We start from the raw sequence: 10838 nt of genomic DNA, 5'->3' as shown, positions 1-10838 counted from the left end.
CGAGCGGACAGTTACTCGTAGAAGGGGTTCCCGATCTGTGCTCCAGCCCGTGCAGCCTTACAGAGCACGCTGGCAGGTCTCAGTGTTAACTGGCTTTATTGCTGCCATAAGGAGTTATAGCCTTTCCTGGCTTTAAAATAAAGCTGGAGGGAGGATGTTCCCTGGTGTCTAGATGTGATGTTTGTGTAGGAGATGCTAGTGATGTTGGAGTACTGCTGTCCTTGAAGAGCAGCGATTGAGGATCTCTCACTAACACCAGTGCACTCTATAGAGTGAAGCTGAAGCGGTATTTTCCCATCCCAACACTCAGCGGATCCATTTTGGATTTGATCTTCATGTAACTTTTGTTTGAAAACAGGAGCGTTTTAATATTTAGTAAGTTGTTTTCCAATCCAAGTGTAGTTAACATGGAAGTATTGATCGTGTTATGGAAGTTCCTCTCTGCTCGCAGTGAGGTGAAGGGCTGAGAACACAGGAGCTGGGAAACCACCTAAAGATGGGTTTGTCTGGTGGGATTCAGGAGCTGTGTGGCCCTTGGCGCTGTGGCAGTGTTACCAGATCCCTCCCCTGCTGCAGCACTTGTTGCCAGCTCTGCCCACTGTTCCATGTGTGCCACCAGGGATCCAGGGAAAACTTTTGGGAATGGTCCACAGATCTTGGTAGGGAGCTACAGGACGGAAATACGACTCTGGGGAGCTAAATATGAACTGTGCTTTCTAAGCATGTAGAAAGAGCTTTACATTTACCAGTGGAAATGTAATATCCATGGCAAAGAGCAATGTGGGGGAAAAAAAAGAAAGGAAAAAAAGGGAAATACTTGTTTGTGCTTGACTGCTTTACCTGGTTTGCTTCAGGGTGAGCATTCCTTTTGCCCGCATTGCTACGCGCAGGTTCTACATGTGGCACAATAAAGTGCTGTGGTGCTGTGCTGAGAATCTTGTGATGAGGGAGTAAGACCCTGGGTTCATTGGAAAGCATCTGGATGCATTGGAAGAGGATGCATGCAGAGTTCCAGTGTTTCTGAGCTCAGGGAAGTGAGCAGTGCTGTGGGGTGAGAAAGGGGCAGGAGCTGTCACTGTTCCTGTCTGGAAAACCAGGTTGGGAGCTAAAAGTTGTTTAAAGCTGCAGAAAACATCAGTGTTTGTTTCTCCAGGGTAGTGGCAAGGGGCAGAGGTGCCCAGGCTCAGTTTTGCTTCTTTACAGCCAGAACTACCAGTGAGTCCTTCCATCTCCTGAATCGTTTCTCTGAGCAGGATGGCGAATGGTTTTCCCTTGTGTTGTGCGAGTGGCCTCATTCAGCAGATTTCCTTAGGAGCTGGAATCACATAGTCATGGCTGGATTATTGCCCCCACACAAAGTGTTTTCTTGCTTATATTAACTTTAGTTCTATCTTAGCTCAGTGGAGGGAAAAACTGAAGAGTGCCATAAATTGAGCCGACCTTATCCAAGCTGTCACATTAGCACCTGAGGGAGCTCCTGCCTCCTAATGACCAGAGGAGAGTGTGCTGGGGGGGTCAGTGTAATCTGGGCGCCCTTTGGTTGCATTCACTGCCCCTCTTCATAGCCAGATTGATGCCGACTGCTGAATTTTAGCAGAGGTCGTCTTGGTCCCATTTGTTAGTGCTAGGAGTCCATAGAGATAATGTCTTTTCACGTATAAAAGATGCTATTGATTTTCTGTTACTGTTGTCCTGAAATGTGCACAGTGTGTCTATGGAGCAGTGACAATCCTCCATCAGTAGCTTTATGGGAGAAGAATGGTTATTGAATCTCTTCCCATAAAATATAATCTCTTTCTCTCTTCCAGAATTTGCCAGCTCCTGTGGGAGTCCCTCATGTTATCTCTGAGAAAATTGATTTTTTTTTGTCTCTGCTTTGTACACTTGTGTTTAGTTTTATTTTTAATTTGGTTTGTGTGATATGTGGAATGAAGGATTCCCTAACATTGGGCATGCTCTCTGTGTTGTACTCCTTCTTTCCCATACGGATTGACACTTCCTGAATGTTTTAAAATCAAATAAAGATGTTGGCTTGGCACAGGTGTCTCTTGTTGTTGCTGGGAATGTTTTCACTCTGGAAGAGTCACTGCCTTGCTCTTTCTCTCCAGGCAGGTCTGAGCTTTTCAGCTGCTTACAGGTAAATCTGGGGTAAGTTTCTGGAGTCAACACAGGCTGATTGGTTTCTGATGAATGACACTGTAGAAGAGCATGCAACTCGCAGTGCTGCTCAAGGAGCAATTGTCTTTAAACTTGAACAGTGGCAGAAATACTCTGTCAAATTTGTCCTTTCCTCAGTGCAGCAAATGACTGACTATGGGACTTTTTCCTTTCAGGGAGGAAACGGCAACATGAATTCATAGATGATGAGTAGGATGCCAAAGCCAGAGATGACAGTGCTCTTGAAGAAATGCTGGGTAGAGCAAAAAGGTAAAAGGAACAGCTAATTGAGTGCATTTTGGAGCCTTCCTGTGGGACTTTGTGGGGTAACTCCCCTTGGGAGGCAAAGGCCACCCCTCAGACCTGAGCTGAGTTCTGTGAACTTCCCTCTCCTCCGTTTTGCATGAAGTCCCAGTGGTGCCCCTCATCCTGACCCACACGCTCTGTGCTCGGGTCTGTACCTAGAACCCCTGTGGGACTCATGTGTTTCACTGTGTCCCTGCATGCACCCTCCTGGCCTGGCAGTTGTACCAGGCTCTGCTTCTGTGTGTGGTAATGAGAAAAAAGAGAGAAGGGAGAGATGCACTCATCCTGCTCAGGTGCAGCCAAGGCCATTGTCCAGAGGTGATGGTTCAGGGTCACGTTTGCTTGTACCGTGTTGTGCCTGAAGCCTGTGTGGCGGCAGCATTTGGAGTGCACAGTGATCAGGTTGCCTCCACGAGGGCTGAATTGCTTTCTGCTACTCTGATGCCTTTTACTGCATTTTGTGTTAATGCTGTTGAGATGCCCAGAGGAATCGGTGCTTATTGGCTCTTTCATTCTGAGAAATTATCTCTGTAACTGAGGCATGATCGTCCACTTGGGGACTTGGGGAAGTAAGAGGCAGATTTAATCACACCTGCAGAGAGCCGTGCGGTAGAAAGGCCTTTGCTACTCACTCACTTTACTACTCATCCAGTGGCAGCAGAAGTGGCTGAAGCCACTGACAAGCAGCAAGAAAATCCTCATTAGTAGCATAGCTCTCCTTGGGATATCTTCATGCTTGTTCTTGGAAGGCTGACTTTAATCCCCCAAAAGTCAAAAGCAAACTGCCCTTGAAAATGTTCCTGGTTGCAGTCTGTGGGTTGCCCCCTGCCCCTTGGCTCTTCCTGGCACCAGCTATAGGGGCAGAGGGCATTTCTGTGTACCAAGATCTTGGTAATAGTAGGAGCAGGAAGAGGTGTGAAGGGTGGGTAAGGTGTGACTGGTTGGCAGACATAAATATCAGTTCTTTTCTGCTAGGTTTGAAATACTTTCCTGTTGTTGCCATAAGGAGCTCTGCGTGCTACAGGACGCCCTAAAATCCTTGTTAAGTTTAGGCCACATGTCACAGGAGAGGAACAGCACCAGGTTCACTCTCTTGATGAAAGAGTTACAATTTCTCCTTTGTCCTTTGGGAAATGTGCACGTTTGATTTATTGTATAAATAACATGAAATACTGATTGTTTTTTGAGGTGGTCGTAACTGGTATAAGCTCTCATACAGATACAACACAATGAATTGATACAAGTTTTAGTTTAATAACACCAGAGCTGAGGATCCAAGCATACTTAAAATAGTACATAGCAAATTTCTGCTGCTGTCAATCCATATTTTGGGGATCTGATAGTTTTGTTCCTTATTTTTCTGCATGTGTGTTATTGAGCTATTCCTGTAAACTCGGATGTAAATCTGTTATGCTCTTTGAGTTTTGAAATCCTTCCCCATCAATCTGGAAAGCTGTAGGGTTGCTAAAACTGGAGTACAGTCAGCGTTGGCAGGGAGCTGTGTATCCTCATGGTCATGCTGGTTCCCCAGAGCTTGCAGCATTCCCAGTACCTCCTGCTCACTGGTGGCAATGCCAGCAGGGTGCTGTGTGTTAGAGCTCTGTGTCCATGTTGGTTTATGTTGGTGCCACTGAAGGTTAGTGGTGTGGTGCTGTTGCTTTAAGGTGGCTGGTGGCCATGAGCTGTGCTGAGCGTCACTGTTGCCAACGCCGGCACCGCAGCACGTGCTGCCTGCTCAGCAGTGCCTGGAATGCGCAGATAGGACCAGATTTGGCATCAGCACAATCACTGCTGCGGGTGCTGCCAGCTCCTCGCTCTTTCTTCTTCCCTCCAGCATGTGGTATTTTATATGACCCCGAGGACAGACAGTTGTCTACTAGACTGGCTTGTGGGGGTTTGTTGTGTCTCAATCCTGTCAGTGTTCAGGTTTCAGTGGCAGGGGAGCCCTGGGAAATGTGTGCTCTGTTTTGCTTGGTGTCCCGCTGATGCTCCAGCTTGCCAGGGTGAGTGGTGGCAGCAGTAGGAGTTAGTGCCCTGGGAGTGATTCAGGTGTCATGGTCTGGTAGACAGAGCTCTTGAGCTAGCAGAAGAGGGTGCTTAGCTGAGAGTCACATCCTGTCAGCCAGGATTGTAGCACTTGATGCAAATTCTCAAATGCAAGTGGAGCTTTTCAAAGCACCTAATATCATGTTTGTGTTTAGTCTGCGTCTTGCAAGCGAGCAGGAGAGGAAGGTGAATCACTGACTTGTATACTTTGATCTTAAAATTCAGTATCACTCCTTTGCTTGTAAGTGGTTTGTCAGACAAAATTTCGTAGTCATTGTATTTGCAGATCTTGACCTTGGTGTCAGAGGGATGGCAGCTGCAAGAGATATGGTTGGAACCATGACTGTGTCATGAAACATTGGCCATTGTATGGAGCTGATGCCACTATGTCACTGAAACCTCCTTGTCATTCATGCAAACTGCAGCTGTTTGGACTGTGATGGGTGCTTGAGGCTGGGGACATAATTTCATGCCCCTGACTTCCAGCTTAACTGTAAGGGCTTAATGCAGCATGCACCAGAAGTGCATTTACTCCAGACCCTGCAGGTGCATGTCTGAAACCTGCTCCTCAGGCTTGTCATCCAGGTGACTGCCCAGTTCCAATAATCCCATGCTAATTTCTGCATCCAAGATCTGTTTACTCTTTATACTTCTAGTTGATGTTGACTAATGGGTAATTCTACATCAGGATTAACTTCTAGTTTTAATATTATTAGAAATATACTTGATTTTTCTTTTAAGCAGGAAGAGGCGCTATAAAAGTTGACATTGTGCAACACTAGGTCACGAGTTTTACTGTTTAGTCAGAGATGGGAGCTGAAAGACATCATGGCAAGTATAAAAGTTAATTCCAGTATTAATAGTTCTCTTCCCAGCTAAAAAGAAGTAATTTTATGCATAGTTCTTTTCTTTAGGAGCACTTGCTAATTTTGAATGTGTCTCCCACTCCAAGGAGTCAGTGGGAGTTATTTTAAGCTGCATTTTGTGGTTACTATAGGTGAGTTGGTAGTATGTATCTAATCCCGGCTGGTGCTGTAGTGTTGCTCAGTGCACGGTAAGGGCTTTTTGGCAGAAATAGCCCTTTAGATAAACATTAAATACAGACACTGTATTTAAATCAAAGTGATTTGCTATCATTTAACAGCTTGGTAAAGACCTGTTTCAATTCATAGTGCAGTGAAAAGGGTAATCAGTGTAGGGATGGTCTGGCCTTGCCCCTGTTCTGCAGTTCTGACAGGATTACCTGCCTAGTTTTATCTGTGTGCTGTCCCAGGCTGAAATACTTTACATTTCACACTGTGGGTATTGTAAATAATTGTTATGCCTGTCTTAGCAGCTGCAGATTGTGGTGTTGTTGAATAATAGGCCTCTTTCATGGTCTTTACTCTTTTACATCTAAATTTTCACTCTACTGCTGAAAATGTAGGAACTGATTTACTCCACTTGGAGGGGGGGGGAAGGTATTACTGTTCCTGGCCTTAAGGGGAAGAAGTTGAGGGGAAAGTCAAGAACTCACAAATGAAACCATATAAGGATGGTTTGGCTGTTCCTGTGTGTTTGCTACATGTGCTGTTTGTGCAATTCTCCTGGGTCATATGGGAAAGAATAGTTTTCATGGTTGGACAAGGTTTAGGCAAATCTAGGAAGAAAACCCAGCTGTGTAGCTAAGGCTACTGAGAAGATATTAAACCAATCATTTTTGTTCATAAGGACTGCTGTGTATCCTTGATGACAAGGAAGAAAAGGTTTTGTCTAATAAGGCACTGGGCTGAAACCCAGGAGAGAACTGGAGTAGCTGCATTGTCATGGTGCTCCTGCAAGCAAAGTGTGAGTCTAGCTGTTGATACTGGGATTACACTTCCACTGGTTTTATCTATTCTTAAATAGGGATGAAAAAGTTCCTTCTTGTGAATGTGTAGCATGGTGGAGCCCTTTACAGACTGGAATCCACTTTTCACAGTGATATTCTTCAGAAGCACAAGTGCTCTTGTTTGTCAGTGGTGCTTCATTTGCTGGACACAAAATAGATCACAGGAATGTGTGAACTAGAACTTGGTTTAGGAACTCCAGGACAGGCTGTTGGGCTGTGTCAGCACTTCCTCTGGAGCAGACTGATTCACTTTGGTTTGCCTCTGGCTTCCAATTCCTGAATCTACATGGCTTTGAACACCTTCTGCCACTGCTAACAGCATCCGTTCATTGTCTTCCATTACTCATTCTTCTGTTTCCAGTGCCTGAGGGTGACATTTTCATACCTTGGTGACTAAAATCAGGCTCCTAGATCTGTATTTATTCAGTTAATATAGACAGCAGCCCAATTTCAGAGGAGTTAAGTACCCTGGAAAAGATACTTGTTTGAAAGTAAGAACAGAAATTTAGGAGCATACCTTTAGGGATCTGAGACTTCAATGTACTTTTCTGTTACTATTTGCTTCAGCTCTCGCTGGAGATCTGATGTCAAACTAACCCGGAGATTGCTCTGGCTCCTATGTGCTGAGGGGGAAATTGGAATCCCAGACAATGACATTTTCCTGGAGCGCTCTTGGTCACTGTGGGGGTTTCTGTGTGTGCTGTTGGTGGCATTCAATGAGCTGGTGCTGTCCCTGTTGTGGGGCAGCATTTCTGGGCAGAGAGGTCAGGATGAGGGGGGGAAGCATTCCCAGAGAGCAGGAACCAGGCGATACAGCTCATTATAGGATGATCACAGCTTAAAAAAGAGAGATAAAAAACAACCATTCCATGTTCCCTACTGAAGACTGCACTAAAGTTATAAGTGGGGCTACGACGCATGACAATCACATTACCTCTTTAAACTGAATAACTGGATTGTCTTCTTATACCAGAAGGCAAAAAGAAATGTCCTGAATATACTGTAGGAAATTGTCTTTACTAAATGGAGCCCAGCATTTATGTGCACTGTATATATTATTTGATTCTGACAGAATTACATAAATGGGGGAGGGAGGAGGAAATATTGTTAATGTAAGTTGACTACCAGAGTAAATCACAGCCTAATTATTCTTTTTTTTTTTTTTCCCCTGGCTAAAATTAGAATTTGATATAATGGTCAATAGACATTTTCTTTAATTTTTGAGACAGAATTTCTAATAGCTAATCCAAATGAACTGGAGAAAGTTGCTGCGGAATGATAGAAATAAATTATGTGAATTCTGTGGTGACTTACTGGTAAATCCCGTTAGTTGGAAGCTTTAATTTACCTCATATTTCAGTTTTCTTCTTCTGTAACTGGTTTATGGGTATATATTAGAGCAAAGTAATTGTTATTTTCTTAGTGCCACCAGGGTGCTTAGAGCATGAACCAAAGTGAAGACAGAACCTGGCTTGTCCTCATAGGGAAATAAAGGACTGAGGACACAGATCTGCAGCAATGTGCTGGAACTTGGCACCTCCTAAGTCAGTTCTGAAGCTGTTGGATGTGGTATTGGTGTAAATGGGGCTCCAGCACAGCAACCCCCCAAGGCAGGTATCCGCTTCCCTTTGGAGTCGGTGCCAGTGTAGAGGAACAAAGCATGTGCCTGGTTAAACAGGTAAATAGAGTGTTTCTGTCGAGACCACTGGCTTCAGTACCTACAAAAACTTTATGAGGCTTTGCACAGCAAAAACATCTTTCCTCCAGGGGCCATTAAAATGGCGTCAGCTCTGGAGTTACGCTTCGGCTTAGTCTGGCATGAATTCCCTGCAGCCAACAGAGTTTTGCCGGAGATGATTTGAATGTAGTGTTTCTATTTCGGAGAGAAATAAATGGGCTTGGAACGGCAGCAGGAGCAGGGAGAAGAAAGGATCTGAAGCCTGGGATATGGAAGATGAATGAGTTCAGCCTCCCACTAGGGTAGTATAGAGCTTCATTCGTTCTGAGAATAACCTGGTACCTTTAGTTCCTGGTCATGTCTTCTTCAACTTCCACACGTCATTCTGGGCAAGTTGTGTGGCTGGCAGAGACCTATATTGGGACTTTGGTGGCATGCTTGATGAAAAGTCCTATGTTCAAATAACATCCATAATATTCCACAGAGTACATGTCTCTGGAGAACCTTTTGTAGAAATGTGTCTTTTGGGATGTTTACCTGGTTCTGGTGAACCTGGGGATTGGCAGTAGCCCTTCTCAAGGGCAGTGAGATGTTGTGCAGTAATGCTGGGGTTATGTGCACATTGACTTGGTTAAGTCTTGGGCTCATTCCTAGGAGAAGCAGCTCTTGATTCTGTAAGTGGTGAGAGGAAAGGACAAAACCGTTTTCATTTCTGTCATTGTGAGGGATTCTTTAAGCATCTGTACTCACAGTTTTGAGAGTATTTTTGTGAAAACACTTGGCATTCCTTGCTTCTAAATCATGGAGTGACTGTGCAACCAATTCAAAGGAACCGGGTTCCAGCCTTGTCATTACAGCTATTAAAACTGCCTGAACTGTTTTGCTTTTTGATGCTTGCCATAGCAACAGTGGATGTGTAATTTGCTGAATATCCGTAACAGGGCATTTGAATATATTCCTTACAGTTTTACTCCCGCATATAAGTAAGTGTGCCAAATGGGCACGTTAACCCACTTAACCAAACCAGAGCCACAGCTCCTGGGGAATGACAATGAAGAGATTGTTTTTTAAAGAACTCTTTTATTTCACCTCTTAACAAAACCTCTCGAACCCCAGATGTGGAAGAGCAGCACCTTTATCAATGTGCTGTTATCACTCCTCATGATTCACATTGCTGAGACTCTGGCACATCTTCTTCCTTGCTGCTTATCAGCTGGTGGCAGCTCTGTGTGTGTGCCCCTGGAAAGGTAAGAGCGACCCAGTTCATTCGGAACCCCCCACGCACAGGATCTCTCTGCCTCAGTAGTGATCAGACCTTTGATATTTAAGCAGTGAGGAGCTGGGAAGCTTGAAAGATACCAGCAGCCCTTCAGTTCAAATGGTTTCTTTCTTATCATTTTATTGCACAAGGAATTAAATTAAAATATTTGGGACTTTGCTGGCACACTTGATGAACAATCCATGTTCCAGTAGTATCCATAATATTCCACAGATGCCATTGCCAGTATCACCTATATGCTACCATTAACGTTATGTATGGTTTCAGGTGTACAAGGTTCAGTTTGTTAGGGTTTTTTTAGTCCTGGTAGAGAGGTTTATATTGAGGAAGAGAAGCAGTTCATTAGCTGCGTGAAGCAGAGTTCATACGCTGCTTCAGTAGCCCCTTAAGAACACTGCTTTTGTCCTCATCCTGCACATTCTCATTGTCTTTATGGATCAGAAGGATCTAGAAAGCCAGACAGTGCTCCTGAAGACACTTGACAAAGCAGGTCACACACTGCTGTAGAGCCAAGGGAGGTTGTGTTCGATCTGGAAGTGGAGCTGCTGCTGCCCCATTCTCCTTCCCCAGGCTGCAGGGGCTGAGGGAACATTTAACAGCACCAGGAACTCATCAGCTGGAGCACGTGGACCTCGTTGCTCTCATGAGCCATGGAAGCCAGTGAGAAATGCTTGGAGAGGACAGCGATGGACTGTGTACACATGCAACTGATCTGAGTTTAATGGTGTTTCTGGGTGATCTTATGGTCCAGCCTATGTGGAAAGCCTCTGGTTGTCTCTTCCCATAGCATGTAAGGGAGTGACACAGTGAGGGCTGTGCTTGTCTCCCTGGAAAGGAGGGAAGGACATTTGTGGCAGCAGTTGCTGTCTGATGCTTGCATCAGGAGATCAGCTTCCATCTCTTCACTGCAGAGTTTCCCATCTTCAACTGGTATTCCTTGTTTGCCATGATGCAAACTGTAAGGAGCGCCAATGATGCAGTTATTTCATGTCTGCTCAGCATCCTGGAAGGATATCCAAGGGCAGACTTTCCCTAGAACTCATCAAGAGGATGATGGCTCCTTGCAACTGGAAGAGCTTCCATCATAGCTTGGACAGCTGAAGGAAACGATTGTCTAAATTGCACTAATGCCTGTGTGTGTTTATAGGACAGAGCGTATGGGATTAGCTGTGTGACCGCCGGGAGCCAGTCATTCTGGAGCCTCCTCCAATGTGCCTTTCACGCTCCATGAGATTAGCAGCCACTGAAAACAGGGAAAAGGAATTTTCCTTTCTTCTGCCTGAGGAGAGCCCCATCACCCTCCACCTCTTTCGTCTTGGCTCAGAAGTGGCGTAGTCCTTAGTAGACAGGTCTTCTTTAACAAGTTCTGCTCCCATGAGGATCGGAGGGAAAATATCCTTTTTGGTGTTTAGTCACACACATCAAAGGAGACAACCGCTTGGATCCTCATTTGCGTGGCGCAGGCATTAGATGTGGCCCAGTTACATGAGCTCTGTGTGTGA

General features: G+C 45.0%; 1 protein-coding gene across 10 annotated transcripts in view; it reads left to right on the top strand.

Annotated features, from left to right (window-relative positions):
* The window catches only part of CAMTA1 (calmodulin binding transcription activator 1), a 286114-nt gene that overhangs the window by 51958 nt on the left and 223318 nt on the right, over positions 1–10838 (top strand). For 8 of the 10 annotated variants that reach the window (XM_061351587.1, XM_061351577.1, XM_061351589.1 and 5 more), the window contains exon 2: positions 2334–2427. The exons of the other annotated variants lie outside the window; for them this stretch is intronic. In XM_061351587.1, the coding sequence (XP_061207571.1) occupies positions 2361–2427 (67 nt within the window). In that variant the 5' untranslated portion in view covers positions 2334–2360. The remainder of the gene's footprint in view (positions 1–2333; positions 2428–10838) is intronic. 10 annotated transcript variants of the gene reach the window in all.

The sequence above is a fragment of the Neopsephotus bourkii genome, unplaced genomic scaffold (genome assembly GCF_033783945.1).
Source record: "Neopsephotus bourkii isolate Nb327-2 ecotype Australia unplaced genomic scaffold, CSIRO-AGI_Nbou_v1 NB_593, whole genome shotgun sequence".
NCBI lineage: Eukaryota > Metazoa > Chordata > Aves > Psittaciformes > Psittacidae > Neopsephotus > Neopsephotus bourkii.
This window is presented reverse-complemented; position numbering and strand designations above follow the sequence as displayed.